At 38.1% G+C, this 24768-nt stretch overlaps 1 protein-coding gene across 10 annotated transcripts in view; it reads left to right on the top strand.

Moving 5' to 3' along the window:
- The window catches only part of LOC113100562 (microtubule associated serine/threonine kinase 2), a 135917-nt gene that overhangs the window by 52479 nt on the left and 58670 nt on the right, over nucleotides 1–24768 (top strand). For 8 of the 10 annotated variants that reach the window (XM_026265237.1, XM_026265241.1, XM_026265239.1 and 5 more), the window contains exon 4: nucleotides 23293–23324. In XM_026265237.1, the coding sequence (XP_026121022.1) occupies nucleotides 23293–23324 (32 nt within the window). Of the gene's footprint in view, nucleotides 1–4574; nucleotides 6314–23292; nucleotides 23325–24768 lie in introns of those variants that run through there. The other 2 variants (XM_026265256.1, XM_026265276.1) reach the window with 2 other exon arrangements.

Genomic DNA, 24768 nt, shown 5'->3' with positions numbered 1-24768 from the left:
TGGAAAAGTAGGCTAAACCTAAATAATATTTTGTGCTATTTGATGGTGATTTTACTGGCAAAACTCACATTATTATATATAAAAAAAGTTGAACCAGTTATGTGTGTTGTATGGTCACCAGCTTTTCTGTCAGCCTTTCAATCTTTCTTTTCTTGTCTGTTATACCAATATTCATTGTTTTAATAACCTCTGCCATACTGTTTTCCTGCTTTGCCTCCAGAAGTGGGCTAACAACTTTGGAGTTGAATGACTAGATTTTCAGTAGTGATGAGATAAAGTAAAAAGAAAGATAGCTCCTATCTTGATGTTCTCTCTGATTCTTGAAAATGCTTGCATCATTGTGGAACTACGGGAAGCTTATTTGTTTAGTTGTGCACATGAAGGAAGGAGGTTATTAAATATGAAGTGTGTAATATGAGCTTCCAAACATCCCAGCATCTGAATATTGCTTCTTCCCTACTACACTATTTGAGAGAAGCCTCTTATCCTCACCAAGCCTGCATTAATTTGATCAGAAATGCAGTAAATAAGTACTATTGTGAAATATTATTGAAAACTTTTCTGCGCAACGGCTTGTTTAAAATAACTATTTAAATGTTTTATATATTTTAAAATGCAATGTACTCATGTGACGGCAGAGCTGAAGTTTTAGCAGCTATTACTCCAGTCTTCAACTTCAAATGACTAGAAATCAGTCTAATTTAGAGCATTTGTTGTCCGGATTCTTTTTTTGAAAAGAAAGTTAAAAGAAACCCATTTCTTTGAAATAATTTGTAACGTTACAAACATAAAAATGACTGAATTTTGAGCTATGTCCAAATATTATGCAGTATTTCTAAAGCTGTAGGCAAAAAAAAAAAAAAAAAAATATATATATATATATAATTCAGCAAATTCTGAATTTTCCGTGGATCATGAATTACTGGAGGTTTCATTTTAAATTAGGAAATGGTTTTCTAGGAAATGTTTTCTAAGGGTGTTTTTATTAGCTTCAGGATTTAATGCAATTTTTAAAATATTCTACCAGTTCTTCATAAACACTCGTGTTAAGCACACACTCATGCATGATTTGCAAAAGTTGCTCACCAAGTTGCTTTTTTTTGGCCTGAAGCTTGCTCAGCACTTTATTTTGATGTGCCATTGACTATGCTGTTTCTTGGAAGCAGCCTGTGCCTGCTCTCCACAGATACTTTGAGACACGACCCTCTCTTTTGAGCCCTCAAGAAACACCCTCTACTGCAGTCTGATCAGCTCTCTAATCAGAACCTTCCCTCAATAGCCTCTCATCTCTATGAAACTGCTTAAGTGGCATCAAATGACATCTGGTTTTGTTTGAACATCTTTGACATTCAAATGTGTGGTATTCAGTGCATTGGTGGAATAGATTTTATAGCACCCGATTTCACTTTCCTTTACCTACAGCTTAAGTTCTCATTCACCTGTTTGCTTTTAAATGAAGCCAACGACCTGTTTGTAATGTTGTTTTTCTATAAATGAATATTTTAAACCTGTCTTAATTTACTAAATGCTAATGAAGAGCCTTCAAGTTCATGTCTGTGTTTTCATCATTAATTTATGGTTTAGTTCTCAATAGAAACACCCAATTATAACCCTGGCGGCTCTGGAACAAGATTTGATTTTACAGAAATGTTTTCCTGTAGCTAGATGTTGCATCAAATAAATTTTTGATTCCCTCTTTCCCTCGGGTAGGTCTAAATGTTTTTGTTTGGAGTATCTATCACACATTTTTAATGGTGCACTAGATTAATGGCATCCATTTCTGCTGTCAGGTTTGCTTTTAGCCCTCTCTGACTCCCTCATTACATGCCCAGCAAATGGCACAGGAACATCACTCTATGACTCGATGAGAAATGTAGTTTGCATGTAATTTAAAGTGTAGCAGAAGAAAATGTTATGATTTTTTTTGTGGAGGTATGTATATTGTGTATTTGTCTAGGCATCTCGATCTGAATGGGCTTTTATGGTTGTTTGCTATTTTGAACACATCTGTAGCTTCAGATATTGGTGCTGATGTTTTGGAGTGTGTCATTTACATGTGCCTGAAGTGTGCAACTTTAAGAATTCATACCATTAGTCAGTCTCATGACATCTTCAGGTCAATAATAGTAAACGTGCTGTCTGTTTTTCTAGAATCAAGCATAGATCAATAAGATTTTCTGCTGTGTCCCTGAGGACGGAAGAGCAGAATGTGATTTGTGGGGGTCCATGTCTTGTTTGAAACAGCAGCAGTGTCTATGGTGTGTGTGTGCTAGGTCAGGACTATCTTATTACATGAACCGTCTGAGAATTTGTCATGAGTCAACTTTTCATTGCATGAGGGCCTCCTAGGTGCAGGTCATCGAGTGTAACTATGCCAGACTCACTTTAGTAATGTAATACAGTACAGTTATTTGAAGCCTTACAGGATGTTACAATAAAGCGAGTTTATTAGTAATGTATATTTACAGCATACAATTCATTTGAATCCCCCTTCCAGGCAATATGACTCTTCATCCTCAGTGTTGAACTAAGTGAAATGTGGTTTGAGTCCTTGATTTTACCCAGATTGAGCATTCATAATCATGTGACCTCCGTCCAAATTTTCAAGTTTTCACATATAGAGCAAAAGTGTAAAGTGTAACAGTAAAGTGGCTTGTAAAGGATCGCCATAAAATGTTTACAGTATGGATTGACTTACACTACCCAGTACATCATCATTTTTATTAATGTTGATTTAGATATATCAGTTTGTACTATGCCAACATCAGCTAAAAATACTTGCCCCACTGTTTCACACTATCCTTCAAACATTTCTGAACATATTTATAAGGAATGTAGGCTGCCTCCAATAGCAGATGCCTCATTCTCACACCTCTGGCAAACTGGCAGAATTTCAGTTACTGGGTAAATACACATGGCATAGTGCCACTTTTTTCAAAGAACAGTTGTCATTTATAAGACTTGTAGAAATGGGCTATCTTACCTCTTTGCTCCTTTACTTCACCAGTGATCCTTGTACATAAATGTGATAAATTAGAGAATCTATGTAAGAGCACATGTAAAGGGCCCAATGAGGTCACATTTATGAGGTCACTTTATCTTGCTTGTTTAGCTGGACAGTTTATTTAAAGCTGCATGCAGATTTTTGGAGTTTATATTTAGGAATATCTCCACAGACCATTGGAGGTATGAATGGTAATGGTTCTTTCGGAGATATAGAATTATTTGTCATTCACTGATTTGTTTTGTGAATCACTGAATCAATATTCTCTCTCCTATCATAATTCCAGGGCCATATAGACATTGAGTATTAAATATTAAAATTAGTGTTGGTATTTTCACTATTTGATTTTGTACAATTGTATTTGGCTTCTCGCTTGGTCCAGAAAATGTTTGTGTCCATGTATATCAACATATACTGTGCAACAAGTGCAATGAAAATGGACTGTGGAGAAAAAAAATATATATATATTACGTGACATTTAGAATGCATTTTATCATATTTTCATGGAAATTTGTGGATTCACAAGGACAGGCAAAATTTATGTTTAAAAAAAACAAAACAAAATTTAATGTGTGATCATATTTCATATTTTCCTACAAAAAAAATATTTTGGGGTGGAGTATCCCTCTCATTTTCTTTTTCAGTAATCATACTAAATTGCAGATTACAAAGCTAGTAATTACTTTTTTTTTTTTTTTGACAAAACTACTTGTGAACGAAGAGTTTAGTATGTTTATTGTGTTTTCACAGTGTCCATTCCACTAAACTCTGACCCTACATGCTTAGTTTCTGTGGTTTTCCATGTGATCTTACTATAAAGGCATGTGCACTGCATACACAAATTCAAACACATAATTTGCTTTTCCTCTGGTACTCACCTGATCATATAATGACTCTCTGTCCGCACTTTACTAAGTGTGTGGGAGGAATGAGCTCCTCTCTCCACGTGTCTGTCTGTCTGTCTCTCTCTCTCTCTCTCTCTCTCTCTCTCTCTCTCTCTCTCCACTACACATGCACGTTCTTCCATGCCCATGTTTGTTATCTTTCCTGTTTTGCTTTTTCTGTGATGTCGGAGGCAAGGAGAGATAGAGAGGAGAGGTGGTGATAAATAGACATATATACTGTATGTATGGCAGTGGCAATGGCAGTGTTCTGCCTATGGATGATAATCCCTCTTGCTTTTGTTCCTGCATCCCTTGAGATAAACAGAGCCGCTGCTAATGCATCACTGTACTGAAGAAAAGCCCTGCACAATCTCATTAGACTGTCATTACTGAATATACTGTTATTAGACTCACTTATTGTCCTTGTACAAAACACAAGACTCCTTATTTGGACAGGAAGGGGAAGCATAAAGAATAGGACATTTTGTGCTTGTTGCAGCAGTATGGTTGAATAGTAAAAAGAGAAAATGTGTATTTTTGTGTGCATGTGTATTTTTTATGGTTTGGGGTAAAGCAGAGCTTTGTGAGCAGAATGGCACAGAAGGGAGTGAAGGGGTGGGGCCTTTTTGCTCCCCCATTCATATTATGCAAATAGCTCCGAGTCTGTGTGCATCTGATTGGCTGGCTGGATGTGTTGCTGGCTGATAGGACAGATAAAGCAGCATTCAGCAGTGAGGCGCTGGGAAGAGGAGGAGGAGAGCTTACAAGGAACAAGAGAGCGAGAAACGGAAGATACAGAAGGCTTCTATGTACAGCACAAGCAAAGAAAACAAATACAGCTATTTTATTCCTTTAACTACCTGCATGTGCACTGATAGAAGGCAGTACAAGTGGGAGATTGAATGTGGCTGAATTGTGACTCTGCCGTTGCAGCCCCTCCGGCAGGCAGTCCATTCACAAACAGCGGACCACTTCAGTCGCTTTGACAGAGGAGAAGATGAGGAGATTTGAGTGACACTCTTCCTGCATGGAATTTTCATCTTGTCCTCCAACCTCAACTGTTTTCGGCGGATCAATCTTTCAATCTGTGGTTCAGTTCATCAGGCTGAGCTGAGGAAGATGAATAAAGCAGGGGAGATATGCGAAGAAAAAGCAGACATGCAGTCAGCGTGAGTGCAGCGTTTGTTTGCACCTGCCATTGAAAAGACAGCTCTGCCAGCACGGCTTTTGTCGCTCGCCTGCCTCCCTGGCGAGTGAAAGACAGAGGCCTCTCGGACGAGGGGAATGGAATCCAGCCATGCTGCTCTGACTGGAGTTGTTGTTTGTCTTGTGCTGTCAGTGGGCAGCCAGTGCCTGCATTCTCCTGCTGCTGCTACTGACTGTTTCTAGATTATCCCAAGAGTGTAGGCTGAAAATATTCTCTGCTTGCTTCCGCCCTTCCACTTTTAGCTACTCTCGTGCTGAAGAAAGTGATAAACAACTTACTTGATCACTTGAATGAACCTACTAGGTAAATGGAAGCACTGGGGGGGTTAAACTTTATTTGGTCGGTTTAATGCAGTCCCATTGCACCTTAGACTGATTCTGCATCTCTGGAGGACTGCGCTGGCCTGAATATTTTTCTATTTTCATCCCCTGATGTGCTGTAGTTTCCATAGAAATGAAGATATCTGGGAATCTCTGGAGACTGAGTATGTTGGAGTGAGGTAAAGGAGAGGCACCGGCAAATAAGTTGTTTGTGATTCTTTAAGCCTGGGGTGAAAAGATGTTTTGATGAGAGTGGAGGTCACCTGTGCTGAATAAATGAACGAAGGAAGAGGAAGAAAGCAGGATTCAGGAAGAAGCATATTTTCCAGCCATTCCTCATTCCGAGGAAACGAAGATACCGACAGATACAGAGACACTGTTCTGAAAGCTATCCTTTCTCTGAACCGCCTGCAGCAAACAGTGAACGGGGAACAGCAATGTTGAGCCATTGAAATGCTCCCCTTCTGTCAGTTGACTTACTAAGTGTCGTCATATTGAACTGTGTTCTTAAAATGTTTCAGTTTTAGGAATACCTGTTAAAAATCTATACTAGGACGTTGTTGTTTTCAGTTGTTGTTCTTTTAGGTGAGAAAAGTTACAAACAAGACTTTTGTAGCATGCAGGAAAAATAGTTCAGTAGTCATTTGCTAATCTTATAGGATGATTTCATCCGTTTCTTGCTGTGGAAGAGCATGACATCAGCAAAGAGCGAATTCCCAGTACTGATACCCAAAGCCGGGTCTCAGACAGATCATTTGTGCCTCATGGAATTCTGCTAAATCTTGGGTAAAAGTCTTTATCCTTGATTAGGAATCTAGGACAACTTCACTAAAGTTGGGATCAGATACAAGACAATAAAATGGATGACTCCAGTATATTAAGGAGGAGAGGCCTTCAGGTAAGGATGAATGATGCATCGAACATGATCAAAAGGTTTTGCTTGAATTTACTCCAGTTTAAACTGTCCGACTAGTCACATTTCATCCTTTCAATTTGCATCCTTTCTTAGTCTTCACGGTTGCTGTGATGTGTCAGCAAATTCATAAATTTTAAGCACTGCAGAAAGCAAGAAAACTCTGCCTTGGGATCAAATTATCCAGTTTTGTCAAGCAGTGTCAACCTTTCAAATGTATCTCTGTGATAACAGATTGCCGTGCTTCAAATTAATTCAGGGCTGTTTTTCCTTCTCGTATCTGCTGCTGTCTCTTATTCTTTGAATTATTTGCTTACCTGCTTTCCTATTTGAATAACAGGAACTGTGTCAATAGTCACCATCATGACTCAGTGTTTTAAATGAGTACAAACTTTTTGTTTGGACAGCTGAACAAAGACTGAATCAGACTGAGTTAAAATGTGAACAAATACAGTTATTTAGACTGCCATTAATGCTAGAAATGAGGAGCAGAAACCTACTGTCTACTGTAGTAAACCTCAAATCCCCCTCTTCATGGGGCCAAACTCAATTCTTTGTTGGGGCAGTTATCATGTACAGAACATGCCTCCCCTCACCCTGTGTGACAAGGACAGTGTGAGGCATTCTGGCTTTGACTTGCCTGACACAACACAAACATGCGTGTGTATATATAGAGACACAAATTAACACTTAATCACCTGATGCAGATGCTTAACTAGGGAGTGTAATCGCACACATCAACAAATATATTTCTGGCTTTTTGCATGTCTACCCCTTTCCACTCTTCAGTCTTGTTTTTTCTATAACATTATAAAAGTCCAAGAGTGTGTTGTGTAACTGCATTCAACTCTGTCAATGCACTAGTTAACCCGAGTAGATGATGACTGCTCTGTTAAATTTGAGACTTGATGTCAAGTACACTGTCAAGAGCTATATAAAGTGGTTGTTTTTTAAATATTCAGTATCAACTCTAATTGAAAGACAGTGTTATCTACACAATGCAGTGCAGGATTCCGAAGCTATTTGATTGTGTAATTTAGCTCCTTGTCCTCAGGGTTATTAGTGGGAAGATGAGATGTTGGTAAACAAGATGAAAAGAAAATTGACAATGTCCTGCTGTAATTTATATAATATTTACAAGGCTCATGTGAAATTGAGCGGTGCAGGGTTGCGCTGAAGTGTCTTTCAGTGGAAAGGTATTATTGTATCCATGAGGTGTGTTGTTCCTGATGGTGTGTGTACTTTTGTGTTACATGCATCAAGAGCAACACAGGCACTTTTCGTTGCCATTCCAGTTAATAGTGGGGGTTTTAAGGCACTTTGCAGTTCTCAGTGCTGTCTTTTGTGCTAGGGTGTCTGTGCTTTTGCCTGCTGGCTGTGGAGATGGATGTGGTTGAGCTGAAGTCTGTGTTGTGTCTGTTCACTCATCTGTGCAGTGAGGAGGTTTTGTCTCGGTAAATCCACCGTAGGGCTTTCTGTCTGCCAGAACTGGACAGTGAGATGAAGCAGCGGGCTTATTCTGCTATCTACTGTAACATCTCATTAAACTGCACATCCTGTTTCTACAATCACTCCGAGTCTGTCAGCAGAATCTGAACAAAACCACCATAAACACACACACTACTGTTCAGAAAATTTGGAATTAGTAATGTTTTGCAAGAATTCTCCTATGCTCACCAATTCTGTGCTTAATTTTACTGTATGTATATATATCTCTATTGATAAATTTAATGCATACATGCTAAATAATAGTATTAATTTTCTTTAAAAAATTAAATATTTTCCCAAACTTTTGAGTGGTATTTTATATTCACTTGGGATCTTTTGAGATCCTTATTTTTTACGAACATATTGACTGATTGCTGATGAATAGGGCATTATGGCTTAAGGCCACACATCCCGTTAATGCTTTAAAGTGGTCTGGGCAGTTAGTCACATGGGGACCAAGCCCAATATTGCTGGCCAGTGCGAGACACCGCGCCATGGAAAGCCACATTTGGCTGTGTTTATGGGGAAAGGTTAAAGGCTGAGGGGGAGACTAAATCTCTGTAATGCTTCTGAGTGGTCTCCTGAGGCCCAAGCCTGTTTAATGCTTTTTCCTTCATGTCGGTGGTCATCCACCTGCCCCTGACAATCAGACACTCTTTGGTCACAGCTTAAAATAGTTTGTTAGGCACTAAAGCATTGCGTGACGGACCTAATATATATTTTTATTTTTACATTTGTTAATGAATCAGATCAAACTATGTTTCTGACAAGTAATGTAGCTTAGGTGTAGGCTGTTTGCTTGACAATGTAGCAACTTGGTACATTAATTTGGAATATGGAGTCACAGGTGTTCAGTTAATATAATTATAGTTCTTCAAACACAATTCATGTAAGATAAACATTGGTATTGTAGTGCATTTGCATATTGACTTTAAACATCTCTACACACAATAGCTGCGTTTCCATTGTTGGGCCAAAAGCGGGCGTGCTAGTGCATGTCAGGGCCAGTCGCGTTTCCACTGTCACTTCGGGTACTTGATTATGCCTTGTCGGTGCTTCTGAGTTTTTGGCGTGACAAAAACCTTGGGCCAAAGCGGGACAGCTGGGGCTAAAGGAGTGATTATGAACAAAGGTGGAGTTTCTCTATGTCTGGAGAGCTCAGCGCTACAGATCCTTTCAGAAAGCTAACAGCAATAACACCAACATTTAAAACACTTTTTAAAATAAGATGAGCCTAAAAACTCACTTTAACTCAGCAGTGTTTGAGTGTTTGAAATAACTTGATCTGATGTGGATTATAATCACCATACAAGGCAGAAATATTTATAAGCGATGCAAAAGACTGTGCACGCTAGGCATTAACATTACCATAGTAAACATGGTAAATGTGACCACTTGAAGAAATCAGAGGTCAGCTTCTTATTCTCTATCACAATCGTGTATTTATTTATTAACATTATTTTATCTGTCATAAGTCTCGCCTAGAGATTTTAGCTCCGTGTAGCCTGTCATAATAATTTTATGATGGTTTTTGTTCAGGAGCTTTTATAAAAAATATAGAAGTGATCATTCTTTCTAAATGTGATGGCTATATAGGCTACTGTGACTACAATTTACTAAATACTATTTCTGTGTGACTAATTTTCAATCCTGATAAATGAATTTATTATGGTCAATGTATAACTTATTATAGTAAAACATCAATGCTTTTGGATTTAAATATTTTAAAAAACAATGCAAACAAACGGCCGCGTTTTCTGATCGTGCTAGTTCCAGTGACTTATTTCTTATTATTTTTCTGATAACTTGCTGTCATTTTACTTCTACTGATCAATTTAAAGGGTTAGTTCACCCAAAAATGAAAATTAGTCCACGTTTTACTCACCCTCAAAGCATTCTAGGTGTATATGACTTTCTTCTTTCAGATAAATCAAGTTGGAGTTATATTAAGATAGCCCTATTATCTAATTCACACCCTGCAATGTCAGATATTTAATCGGTGAACTTTACCCATTATTGAGCCATTAGCACTGGGAATGCCGGTCTCGGTTCTCCAGCTCTATAGTTTGTGTTGATGAGCTAGAGATAGAGGGGTTGGCGTTGGGGCTTTTGGTCTTCAGGTGCAGATGAGCTGTGGAGGAGTGGAGCATAGAGGTGTCGCTGGGCTCTTCTTCTTTGTGTTTCTCCCATTTCATGACAGGTTAGAGTGTTAAATTGTTCTTATGCCCTGGTGCGTTTGTAGGCGATTTCAGACATTAGGAGATTGTACCTATGGGCTCTATTGAGTCGGAAAAGAAAGGGAGGTGATGATGGAGAGGGTGCGGCTTTTGGGGGATGACATTTTTTCAGGAGGCAGTTGAGGTTATAATGGCACATATTTGGACTCCTATTGCTTTTTATTAACCGCAACAGTCTGGTGCAATGACCCACTTTATGCTTATTCATTTTCAACTGCTGGCCCCATTAAAAGAGCTTGTCTCTCCCATCTTTCAACTAGAGATTCATTAATATCATGCTCACTCGTAAGGTTTATTTATTTGTTTCTTTGCTTATATTCATTTTTGTGAAATATATATTATATTTTCATTGCATTACACTACAAAAAGTGCCAAAAAACTAAAACTAAACCTAGATCTTCCTGATAATCAAGAGAGTGCAGAAATCCCTTGTTTTGTTCTAAGCCCCCTGGTTCTCACTTTTGTACCTTTTTTTTTCTGGTATACTACCAAGACTGAAACAAAAGGTTCTTATTCAAAGAATTATCATACTGGGGCAGTGTAAGCAAAACAAGTAATCTGCTTTTACTTTAGCAGATTAAAAGTAGTCAAAAAGGTTTCAAGGTGTCTTAGTCAAGCACAGTTGTTTCTAAAAGGAATGGTGTCAGGCTGGTGTTTGGAGTGCATGCCGCACACTGATGGTTATGGCCGGCTCCAGGATCCTATCAACAGATAGTGAGGAGAACAGAAGGACATTAGCCAGCAGGCGCTCAGTGAGCTGGTACGGAGTCAGACTGTGCATTCTCAAGGAATCAATACAGGCTGCCTCTCAGGTTGGGCAGGTAAGAGATACATTTAAGGTTTTTAAGCAGTGCTTTCATTCATTAAAAACAAACAACAACAGAACAGAAGAATTTTTAAGGGCCATCTAAAAGTATCATCTCTGTCACTGGATTTGTTAGTATATTTAAATGTGTATGTTACATTTAGCCATACTTTATTAAGTTCTTAATCTTCTCAACATTTATAGCTGTATTTTGGTATAAAAACAGCAAACAACAACAGAACTATGATAACGAGATCTACCCGTTTGTTTTACTGTGCATTTCATTTCTAGGAATGATGACACTTTCTGAAGCCATTGAAGTCAAAATCACAGGATGTTTTTCATGCAGAATGTAAAGCTGACTACCAACACAACGGCAGCCACATTGAAATTTGGTAGTTGTGGTCATGTGACCCCAATTATTGCTGCTCTCTTTTTATTGATGTGCTCTTGTAACCTTCAGCTCAGAAAATCATAACATGAATTTCAAAAGCAACATTTTGTAATTTTGTTTCTTTATGTCTCTTAGTCAATTCCTAGCTGGAGGCATGACTGACAATTTGCAATTACTGATGCAGCATTGTATTTTGTCACTGTAAAAAAAAAAGAAAAGAAAAAGAAAATTCATGGCTATTGAGCTGCTAAATAACTCATGACCGCACTCTGACCAGAACAGCTGCTTACTAAGAAGCTAAAGGGATAGTTTCTGATGACTCAACAATGTATTAGAGCCGGCATTAGTGTAGATTCCCCTGATATTTACATTCTATTTAATATCTCACTTCTGATGCAGCATTAGTCTTAAGAATAGCTTGGTATCATAATTAAAGGATTAAGGCCCATTAGTTTCAGCAGTCACTTAGTGTTCACCAAGAATAGCTGTTTAGAATGAATGTACCATGTTTCCTAACCCTCTCTTCAGCCCCTGCATGAGACATGGTCGAACTAACACCACCACTGTGGAAGTCATATTACTCTAGTACACTGCACATTGATTGAAGTAAGTTCACTCTGTAAGGTTGTTCAGACTGCAGAGATGCCTGTGTCCTAGTTTTGTCTGTTCTCATAACAGTACAGTGCACTCTAAACACTCAGAGGTGGTAAGATCTTTTTCACTGTACATTTTTCCTAGTAACCGTTTTTCTGAAAATAAGTTCCTCACTGGAACTTGTTTTGCATGTTTTTGTAATATGATAATGCTGTTTCATGATTATCTCATTATCAACATCCAGGAAAAACAATAGCAAAAAAAAGTGTGTACGTTTGTGCACTTGTAGCAAGACAAATGTGAGAAGGAAGAAAAAGAATAAATATAGAAGACCATACATTTTACCCCCCCAACATATTCTGTTTGCACCTCATCCATTTGTTGTGGCATATATTTTTGGTTGCTCTGTCACACCAGTAAAACCTTGTCTTTTCCTAAGGTGGTCGAGTGCTTAACATACCTGGACTTTAAAGCGCATGGGGTGTGAATTATTGCACTGTTGTCTACATTACACATTTCACCATGCTCCTACTTGGGGTAGTGAGGCAATGCTGCCAGTCCCCCATCAAAGACTTGCTTTAAATGCATTAAGAGCATAGCAATAAGCTCACTTTGAGACAAATGTGAGAGCATGAGATCATCGTTTTAGACTGAATAGAATTGGAGGGGTGAAGGGGAAATTGCCAGAAAGAGAGTGGACTCAGCTGCCAGAGATTAAAACACACACATACACAAACCCAGACTTGGATTGGTGGCTTCACAGCAGACAGTATTACTTACTGGTAATAAATTCTGCTCTTCAAGCGGCCTTAATCAGTGTTCTCCCCCTTGTCTTTGAGCTAAGCCATTATTAAGATAGACAGTAAAAGACATTCAATCAATGACAAATGGGTTAAAAATCCTGTTTAATCAAAATCACAGACCAAAAACTGTGGAAGAGATTCAAAGTCAGCATGAAACTGTATGCACAATCAATTGTGGTTATTTAATGTGACATTTTACGGTGAAACAAGATATTCGCTAAGAAGAAAATGTAGGGAGGGGAATTATTTTATTCATCAGGAATTGATTGCATTGTGAAAAATGGCAAGTGCATATCAGAATGGCGCATGGTCAAGGTTCCTGTCAGTTGTGGGGTCTCAATATGCTCTATTCTTTGTCAAATATATTATTGTTTTCTGTTATTGCCATACTGTTTATTGCACTGTTTTAATGCACAGCATTACGTTATCATGTTTTGCATCAAGTACAATAGTAGCCTGAAAAAGCTTTATCTATTTGGCTGCTGATTAACTTTTTCTGTATCTGAGTTAGTCATTGCATTTTAAGTTGTTGTTGTTGTTGTTTTATTTTCAACAAAATTTATTTGGAATGACGTAGATCAATTAATCATTTACAGTAAGACCAGGAACGCGTTAAGAAAGTACAGTAAATGGGGTCAGTTGTGATTTCATGTTTGCTTTGGAGTTAAATGAGTGGTTTTCAATAAACTGAAGCACTTCTCTTTTAGACACTTCATCAAGGACCCAGACAAGCAGCAATAAAAAACTTGTGTTTATTAAAAGCCTGCCACAGATACATAGTTAGTGAAACTAAATCAGTTCAATACTGATCTTGATTTGCTGGTGTGACAGTAAAATTTGCCCATTAAGATTGTTTTTATTGGTTTGCGGGTGAAGAATCGAGGAGGATGCCAGAACGGTGTCTAGACATCCCCCTGCCCACAATTGGCCGTAGGCTAAATACTGTTTCCAAACAGAGTTTCACAAAAACAACACATTTGGACAAACAAGGACAGTGTACTTCTTCTTTACACTTAAAACTAACAGATATCTCCCGATGGAAGCTATAATACTGTGACTGCCACCTTGCTTTGTCTCGTTTTTTTTTTTTTTTTTTTATTATTCTGTTCTCTTCTTTCTCATTTTCTGGCACTTGAAGTCAGTGGTCTCTGCAGTAGCACCTCTCTCAGTAGGCATTAATCAAATGCACAGCAAAATAGCAGTATGTTGGTATCGTGTCTGTCTGTTTGCACAGTTGGGGGTGGTTTTTGATCGTCTGCCTCTCGTGTGGTGCCCTCCCTGGGGAGCCAGACCTCAGTCTACCCTCACACAGCCGTTTCTCCTTCAGCTCTTAATAATGAGCGCCATTGCTCCTTTTGTCTCTCGGTGTATGTGGCGACTCTTCTGCCGTCCATAGCACATTCATGGGCTTCATGCCTTGATGGCTCTTTCTGTACATTGGCTCTTTTATTCATCTTGGTGTGGCGTGTTCCAATCTTCTACTGTTTTCTCAGCCTATTTTCTCTTTCCATTATTTTCTTCATTTAACATACTTCTGTGATTTCATTTTCCTGCTTTGTGTTCATTTTCTACTACAAGAGCACATTCATTGTTATAGTCCTGAGAGGCGCATTTTAGTGGTTGTTTTATTATTCTGGAAAATTCTGTAGCTATTTTCTTTGACCAAGACAAATGAGCTTCTTTCTCTAGCATGCAGACATTTGTGCCGAGCTGTTGTGTGTGTGTGGTGGTGGTGGTGGTGGTGGGGGGGGGGTTATGGGGGATGGCTGATATGCCAGAAGTGTGAACTGATGATGTTTGTGTGTCAGGGAGTTTGGTAGCACCTGGGAGTCAAATACTGACAACCGGAGAAGTGTCTGTTCGCCTACTGGTAATGAAGTCAGACTCACTCGCAGTCATGGGGGACAGGAGGAAGAGTGGGAGAATGTCAGAAGCAAAGATGGGACAAATATGACTTCATTACTCTCCTAGAGGAGCATGGGATCTGTTTAGCAGCATTATATAATTTAGAGTACACTTTTCTTTATACTTTTCCTTTACACAATGCTTTCGACAAACCTTTTGGTAAATAATAATTATATTTTAAGGGTTTAGTTTTATATGGCCACAAGCTAAATAAACAAATAAAAAATAGTTCTATAAATACACAAAGTAATTACATTTTAAATGATGTTTGATCTTTTATTTTTATGTTCACTAGAAAGTCAACATTTAAAAGTTTCGGGTTGATAATATTTTTAAATGATTTTGAAATACTTCTCTTATTTTTATAAAGTTGTGCAGCTTAATATTTTGAAAAACCTAAAACCTTTTTTTTTTTTCAAGTTCAAACTTACAGCATTTATTTTTCAACATTTATAATTGTCTTTGTTGTCATTTTACTTTCACTGATCAATTTAAAGGGTTAGTTCACCCAAAAATTAAAATTAGTCCACGTTTTACTCACCCTCAAAGCATTCTAGTCTTCTTTCAGACAAATCAAGTTGGAGTTATATTAACCCTCTGGAGTCGATTAACGTGTATACGCGTTATGAGGCATTTTCTCCTGATAACCCTGAAAAGAACTTAAATTACACTTTCAGTTTTGATCGTACAGATAAGAGTAGGGGTTATATTTTTTGGAATGTAATATTGTTATATTTGCCAGAAGTCGTTACATTTTTTTGCGTCAAGTTTTCTATTTATGACTATTTACTTTTTTAGCAAAGCAAAATTAGCAGGAAGCTAAAAATTCTTCATTTATAATATAGTTTGTGAGTTCAGCACTGACTATTCAGTCATTCAAAAATGGGTCAACGTATAATATTTTTTCACCTCATGATTCCTTCCTGCTGGCTTATGGTTTCATTGATACATTTGTTAACCTCAAATGGCCAAGTATAAAAAAAATATTAATACTTTAACACTCACAACTGCTACGTTCTATTCCTGCAACTGTCACTGAGAGCAAAACAGTACTGAATATCATTAAAATCAAACCAAGTCCTGCACTGTATTGTTCAAACCCCATTGTACACTATAATGAGCAATCCTGCTGACACTGTGTTTTGAAGCACCTCCGTTTGCAACGGGGGGGTGACGACTGTCACCTTATATCTAGGAGACAGATAAGCTAACTTTGAATGTCGCAGCTGGCAAGATACACCAACGAGACAGCCTGCCGCTACACGTGGAGAGCTTTTCAGAGATCTGACCGAACATAGCTCCAGCATCGTACTGTTAGCTTGATGCTAATGCAGAATGATCTTTAGAGAAAACAGTGCTGGCGATAGCATAAAGTGCTAAAGTTCAAAAAAAGGTAAAAGCAACACTGTCAAACAGAAGCGTCAAATACACTTCCCGCTTGACATGCTGGTACATCATCACTGCATGTTAATTCTTCAAAGAAAAAAAAAAAAAAGGAAAAAAACACATCTGCCAATCTTCACTCCAGCATTGTGTTTTTCTTCACTCTTCATTATCTCCACTTAGACATTTCATGGAGGAATGTAGATTTAATTTGAATATGCAAATTCTAATTAGGATTAGTGGGTTTTTTCATGTTCTTTTTTTTTAATTTCCACAGTTTGATAGTCAGTGTGAATAGCTAGACTGATCACTAGATTAGCATCTGAGTGAGGGAGCGCAGGAGAAGACGGAAAGAGTGAATTAAGGGCTAGACGTCCTCTTCTGCCAAAAGCGTACCACAATAGTAGGGATAATTACTTGGTGCTCCTTTCCAACAACACGAGGAGATCCTCACATATCACGACTGCTAATTGTGCCGGTTTAGCCCTCACGCAGTATGACAGGCGGCTGGCAGCGACCAAGTTGTCTTTGTGTGCGATGATGATGATGATGATGGGTGCATCTTTTAAAATCTGCAGCTGCATCTATCAGAAGTGTTTTGCAGCATTTCTCTCTGCATCCGTCCGCTTGCCCTCCCTCTGTTCTTTTATTTACTCTTTCCCTCTCCTAAACCTCTTCCCCATGGCCCCGCCTCAGCCATCTTCCTGTCCTACATACTTCCAGCACCAACTTCAATTAATATGAATGAGCTACAACCCAAATGAAACACACTGTTCTCTCATACGCAGCTGGGTGCAGTCTATTCCATGCATTCTGTTGTAAATGATGACTATGGGAATGCTGAGATGTTAGAAACTGCATAGCAACACCTTGGTTACCATCTACCATCTTGCATACACGGGCCAAAACCATTCATATTCTGAAAAAATGGAGCTTTAAATGATTCTCCACTTGTACATTGTAAACCTAAACATATTAAACTTTTTTTGTTGTTTTTATTTGAAGCAGTTAACAATAGCCCACCATCCTCTGTTCCAGCCCAACAGTTTTCAATCACTCATTATAATGATGTCTGCTCCGCCACAGGCGCCACATTCTCCTTATTATGTATATTGTTCTATCTGTGTTACAATGACCCAGTTAATTAATATCCTCCTGGTACATATAACTCTTTGATTTGCCTTTCTTTCTCTTTCTCACCCCCATCACTTTCGTTTACTTGTTCATTGCAAGCAATTAGTCTCGACAGGCTTAGTGATGCGCCCCATTTGCTCCATGAAATGATTAAACAGCCTTAGACCTGCTTCATGCAGTCACTAGACTACACCCTCTTGACCTTTCATTGTTTAGGTATAGTGGCAGGAAGCTTGTCGATGTCTAAGAGTTCACAATGGGACACTAATGTAGGTTTACTACTGTGCATTCATATTGCCTTTATATTTTATATATTTATTCAACAAAGATGCATTACATTGTATGACTGACACTAACACTGACAAAAAGCCTCCCAAAAAAATTGTTGGTGAAAAATTTTCAATGCATGTTTAGCTTTTGAACACTTATTATTCGTTAGCTGGCAATAGAGAAATTTTGCACTCCACATTTAAGTTCTCTGATGTTCATATGCAAAGCTGTTGGTTATATTTGCTGAGCTTTTAGCATGTTTCCCTCTTTGCAGCACTTCTGTAGCTCCATAACTCTGTCCTTTCCCTGGAAACTCAGACCGGGAGCAAGGCCTCCCCTGGGTTCACTGTAATTAGTTCATTAGTCCTGTGTAATGAAATCGGCCAAGACTGCGTCAACGTGTCTAGGGGTGGCAGTGTGCTCGTATCTTTCTCTCACACACCATGTCCTAACCAGGTGTGACTGGAAAAAGCTACAAGCGATAAAAGCTATCTCTTCCTTGTTGTTAATTTGAACAAGCAAACAGCAGCAGGGCATTTTGTTCTGCTTTATTCTACTTCCACCCACAGTGAAATTTCTTTGGCCTGCTTCACACAACAGTGCATTAAATACAAAATATATCCTGATTGGTTGAAGTTTCAGCAGTTTAATGTACAGTACTACACAGATCTCATATTTCCTATTTTAGAAGTGGGCGTTACATATCCATCGAGTTTATCCATTGGCATCGGTAATTTTTTGTTGAGGAAATGTGCCAAAAAATTCACTCAAAGACTGAAAGAGTGATTGCAGTGATTGTGGCGCTGTCCTGCACAACGTGTCACTGTCAAAGACTGTCCAATGTCCCTGGTGAGGTCTTGAGGGAACCAGCGAGCTCTGACTTTTTGGCCAGGGCTGTCTGTTTCCAGCCTTGAAGCCTTTTGGCACTGACTGTACAGTACATGGCTTGGGACAGGTCAGCACTTTGACAGCTGTCATCAGTTCTTTTTGCATTAAGTTCACGTGGCTGCATTTTTTTTTAGTAGGGATTGCCAAGACAAACATCCCTGTTACTACTACTGTACCATATATCATTTTATACTACTAAACTTCAGCATATAACTCATCTCACTCTGTTTGTCTGTTTCCAGGGTTTATTTGTCTTGGAGTTAAGTTATAGCTGTATAATCTTCACCTATTTTTCTAAAGAAAACAATTGTTTATATACTTCAGTTCAAGAAATAGTGTGTTTTTAATGTATTTTCTTAATCAAATAATTGCACTTTGTGAACACGAGAGATTTAAAAAAAATCTAACCAACCCCAAACTTTTGACATATAATTTTGCTTATTAGACCAAAACAACATTGTTTGCCTCATGTTATGTAATGTAGCAAGAAGTTTTTTTATTTCTTAAATTATTAAAGAATGTCTGCACTTTTTGGACCTTTTAAAAACATATGTATATTAATATATGCATGAAGTCTATCCACAGAGATGTGAGGAGAGGCTGGTGTTGTTTTTGGCTGGCCTTAGGAGTTGCAAGGACCAATTTGCATTTTGACCTGCAGTCATAGCAGCTCTGGTTTGCTTCAGTTCTCTAGCACTGCTGTTGCTTTATTATTGAGCACTGTGCTCTTGCTGGGTCAGGTTGATGTGAGTGGAGCCTGTCTCCGCCTGTAATGAATCTTAATGACACTAAACGAATGTTCAGTGTGTGTTTTGTCTTAATGTATGGCTGCTTAGCCTCAAGAGCTCTGAGGCTTTTGTAATTAGCTATGCTAGCTTGAAATCTATGCTGGAGGGCACGACACCACAAGTCAGCGCTAATCGGAGAGAGATTTAGAGCTGTCAGTCAAACATGAAACTGTTGCTCAGGATAACCCGTTCCCATCAGATTCAACTCTACCCAAGATTAGAACGAAATTGGACAGCATCTTGAATCGACATACTGCTTAAGTCCCTCAAACCTGAAACCCACCACCTCCAGTGAGCTCTTAAAGCAGTGTAAACACAGTTGCTTATCTTGCTGTAGCTCCTGATGGCTGTAACTGTCTCCAGGAGTCCATTTAAACAGCAGCGTGATGCTGCTTTCGGCCCATCTCCCTGATTACATTTCCCTGCACTACGGCTTCCTGTCATGCTGGACGAACTTAAGAAATATTAATGGGCTCCATTGGGGAGATTGCTTTTGTGGGAGAGCAGGGGGCCTGCTCCAGACTGTCACTCTGGCTAATTTCATTGCCTAGCCTTTTAGCCCATGGCGATGACAGAGCCTTGGCCAGCATGCAGTTGCTTTATGCAACTGCTCCCTGGTCTCCCTCAGACCCCACCCTCCATATGGCTTAATGTAATCAGCCTGCCAGAACAGAGTTCAGTCGCTTTAGATTGCATTTATTTTCAATATTAATTATTTGTATGAGACTGAGACACATAATCTACTTTTCCGCAAAGTATAGGTTAAGGTTAAAGATACAGTGTAGTTAGTCATTCATTGTTCACATCATTCTATACATTATCCGGCTTATTATGACTCTTTACCAAAATAAATATTTTATTTTTTATTATTTTATTTTATTGGTTGTTAAGTTTGGTCATAAGTAGCCAGTTATATAAACTTGTGAAGTTTATTTATAATAAATTACAATAATTTCAATAAATATAAAATTAAAACATACATATTAATCATACATGATGCACACAAATACTTCTTTATATCTGTCTGTAAAAAACTTGGAATTTTTTTTTTTCAGACCTCAGGTGACAAGAATTATAACGCAGATATCCTTTAGAAAACTAATGCTTTCCAAACAGGGCTTTATCTAGCTCTTTGGTTCCTTGTTCATCCAATTGATGTTGCTGTTTACTGGATAACAATTTTATCGAAAAATCACAAACTTGCTTTTTTTGTAGTTGTTCATGTAATTAATTTATTAGAAAAAAAAGCAAAGCAATCCTAATTAATTTGCAAATTCATTTCAAAAGATGTTATTAAAGATATACAAGGGATAAGAATCTGGAGTAGAACTTCTGAAATATGAATGGGGCATTGGACAGCTGAAGGCATCTAAGGATCGCTTTAGTGATAATAATCAAAGTATATATTGTGTTGCACAAACACGGTGTACTTCTCGCTGGTGTAGAGACAAACAAAACTTAGGTTGTGTTCTGAAGCACCCAAAGTACTATCCCAAAAGTCTACATTGGGTAATTTTTTTAAACATCCTCAGTCTGGCTTTGCCTTATTTTTTGTCTTCAGTGCAGAGCTGTAGATAACAGGCATGAAGATTTCTATGGCACGCTCTCCTTCCTGCCACTCATAACGCAGCTGTGTTCAGTTCCCTTGAACACTATCACACACACGTACCATCCAGATATCAGGCAGCGCTGCTTTGCTCCACAACGAATCAGATTTGGCAACGAATGTAGATACTCAATTCATCTTACACACACAAGCTAACAAGATTTAGTCCATCTACAGTGCTTGAAGGCTGATGTATCCATACCTGAGTTCAGTCAGAGCAGTAGGAATGCGCTGATGAGCACTTCAGGCTTGTTATGGAGAAAGAGAGAGGAGAGGGCTACAGAGGTCAAGAGAGAAGGAGAGATGCACTTTTTCTGACAGCACAGGGGAAAGTGATCTCAACTTGACATGAAAAGCAGGAAAACTGCCATATATGAAGCCTCCAGGCGTATCAGGCTGCTATCGGTGGAGTTGCTAATTAAAAAGTAGGCTCGTGTTTTGCTAAGGCTGCACTTTGAGAAGTTGCGGTGTTAATATTCTGCAGATGGGTCAGGAGGACATGAAGGTTTCCTGGCTCAGTCTTCCATCGATGTGGGGAGACAGATGTCTCATAGACACGCTCTAAATACAGCTACAGCTCACTCTCTCACTCTCTGTCCTCTAATAATTTTACCTGCTGTTTCTCTCCTGCTCTAAGTACACTGTTGAATTTGTTCTGTTGTCTAATATGTTCTTTCTCCACTTTTGTCCAGTTTCCCTGCAGTAATAAGAGCTGATTTCAGTGAGAGGCCGAAGGTTTTTTTTTTTTTCATAAGTGCACTTGAAATGAGCTGTACTCTCAGCCAGATTGGACTGAAACAAGAATGCTTCTCATTTTCTGAACCAGCATGTCTTTAACAGTCCATTGACAGTCACCGTTAAAAGAATAGCTATCACATTTGTGACCCTGGACCACAAAATCAATTTTTCGATATTGAAATTTATACATCATCTGAAAGCTGTATAAATAAGCTTTCCATAGGTCTATGGTTTGTTATTATAGGACAATATTTGGCCAAGATATAACTATTTGAAAAGGGAATCTGATGGTTAAAAAAAGCTGTCCAAATGAAGTCCTTTAGTAATGCGTATTACTGATCAAAAATTAAGTTTTGATACATCTATGATAGGAAATTTACAAAACATCTTCATGGAACACAATCTTTACTTATCCTAATGATTTATAATTATTGTATAAATATTGTATAATTATTGTAAATATTATAGTATAAATAATATTCACCCATACAGTGTATTTTCGGCTACAAATACACCTGTGGTAATTATGACTGGTTTTGTGGTCCAGGGTTTGAGAGGATTGAGAAGATTATAGGTTATATTATACATATAAACGATAAATTAGCCATGTTTTGCATAACCACAAAGCAAACAATACAAAAGTCTTTTTTTAACAACCAGTATATCACAGCCCCTATGTTTTATTCATCTTTTTTCTCTCTCTCTCTTTATGGTGATTAGCAACATGGAAATCACTTCCAAGTTGCTGCTGTGATGATATGCTAAATTTAGTTGCAATTGCAATTGATTATTTTTCAATTTTACTGTTACAGTACACTTCTTATTTCAGCACTGAGCTATTTGAAAATGACAGCTAAGCCAGATGAAAGAAAACATGGTGTCAACAGAATGCGCTCAATACCAAACGCTTGCTTTGTGTAACTGGATGAGTTGAATCCGTAAGGATCAGTACGGCACGTGGCCTCTGCCCGTACACCCACACTGTTAATGGATGGTGGGCCCTGTAAACACATGCAATAATTGAATTTAATGAATTATCTAAAAGCCATTGTTTGTGTTGGCTATTCATCTGTCAAGAATGCTAATGTGCTGTTCAGATTTTGTTTTGTTTGAAAGATTTTACTCTCTACACATCAAATGAGATTTTAAAAGGGCTCTATAGAAAATTTGAGTGAATTTATTTTTTCTTCTGTTCTACTGTAAATTTTTAAATGTAAATTTAATCAGGCATATTTCTAGATAGGGATGTGAATCTACCATCAGTGTTGTAATGTGGAGAAAAAAAATATTGGCTTCAGTACAGTAACTATAACAGCACTATTATTATTTAAACATTCAATCTTCATAGATCACTCGGTTTCTCAATCATAGTGTTTTAATTTAAGTGTTTGGCATTGGATATTTACACTAGAGAGGAGATTGACTATGGACGACAGATGGAATGGCCTTATTCTGTCTGTCCTTTCTGTCCCATGGGTCTTCTGGACCTGATATCAGTCGTCTTTTCTCAGTCCAGCTAACAGTAGGCATGCACTGCTCGAAGGTAAATCGAGCTGTGTGTAATATTGGTTCAATTTTGCCATCTAGTGGTGTTTTTTCCCCCCTTCAGTATATGTGATGTTTTATACAGGCCATTGTTTCACTTAATCATCAGTTGAGTCAAATTGAATATATCACTGATTAATAAAGATAAAAGTCTGTTCAATCAAATTAAATCCAGTTGAACTACGAAATATGGTTCATGCAGTGTGACCTGAGTTGAATTGTGGTGGTTGAATTTTGCCACCTGGTGGATGGTTTAGAGTCTGCACCAAATTTTGGGTTTTCATGATATTTTATGCATAAGTATACAAGTTCTGTAATTTGTGCAATAATTGCAACACAGACATTTGTCATAGTTAATCTTTTGTTCTTTTCTTTCTTTATTTCAGAAGGAGCTGAGTCTTCCCAGAAGAGGCAGTTTGTAAGTGCTCAATTTTATTTATTTTTCTTATGGATAGAGAAATCTATGGTCTGTTGTGAACAATCAGACCATGGAAAATTATACCACAAATGTTGTACAGAGGTACAGAGGATGCTATGCCCATTCAGCAAAGAGGTGTTTGGTTATGTTCACTAATATTAATTACACTTCAGGACATACTATGTGTGATTTAAATCTGTTTTAAAAGATTATGGTGGGAAAACACAGGAAACATTTGTGTGAAATGTTTTATTGTTGCATGCACACAGTAATTAAGCAATAGAAAGCTAAATACAGTAAAAAAGGAATTAAAGGACTGAACAATTCAGTTATATATTGTTCATGTTGCAGATTGTTCAGATGCAGTTCAAAGTTACAGATCAACATTTGATTGGGAAATATTAAGGAAATATTAAGTATGTATAGTCCAACACACACTGCTGAAATTGTGAGATTAGCATTACAGAATCATGATTGATTATCTAGAGTAAATTCAACTAACCTTTAGAGAACACCGAAATATTCAGACAAAATCTACATCTGAAAATTGCCTTATAAGAGAGCATGTTTAATACATCTCACACTGCTGTATCAGTAGGGTCAGCATTCCTACTCGATCACAGAGTCAACACTGTTTACTGCACACGAACAGGGTCACAGGGGTCGTAGGTGACTGGTAGGGCAGTGACAGGGAGATTACTGAAGGCCTTTTGCGACAGCTGAGCATTTTGGTTCCTGTTCTGACACACCTATCTATATCTTCCTTTCTATTTATTTTTAACTCCGTGCCAGCAAAGAATATGCTCTTTACAGCCAATCATTAGAAAGCACAATATCAGCATCATGCGATTAGTGGATGGCAGACAATATTTTGGTCTATTATTGAGTGCTGCAAAGGAAGTGTGTGAGCAAACTGTTGTTGTGTTCTTTCTTATACACATTCAGGGTTTTGTCATCTTTGTATAGCTCAGAGTGACTGGCAGGGGTGGGCAGAATGCTGGCGATTGTGAGGGTTCACAGAGTTTGTTCCACCCGCCATGGGATTACAGGACTTAATCGAATCAAACCTTCTATTCAGCCACACGGCTTGTCGGAGAAATCTCATTTTAGCACTCATTCAGGCCCTCATTCATTTAGGGTTTTGGTACTTTGTGAGTCACCATCTTGTTTTTCCTTCTTTTCCATCTCACCCTTTCACTTAATGTGGGAACCCAGTAAAGAGGAAATGAAATTATTTATTCTGTAATTATTTACTCAACCTAATGTCTGACTGACTGACTGACTGACTTCTCTAGAACACAGGAGATACTTAATAAAATGTTCAGATTGTGCTTTTCAACATAATCAAAACAAGTTTATGAAAACTTTGTCAAGCTCAAAAAAGGATGAAAGAGCACCATTAGGTTATGTTTTTATGTCATCTAATGCCCAGTAATCAAAAAAA

Source organism: Carassius auratus, chromosome 6 (assembly GCF_003368295.1).
Source record: "Carassius auratus strain Wakin chromosome 6, ASM336829v1, whole genome shotgun sequence".
Taxonomy (NCBI): domain Eukaryota; kingdom Metazoa; phylum Chordata; class Actinopteri; order Cypriniformes; family Cyprinidae; genus Carassius; species Carassius auratus.
The sequence above is the reverse complement of the archived record's forward strand: the minus strand, read 5'-3'. Positions and strand labels throughout refer to the sequence as shown.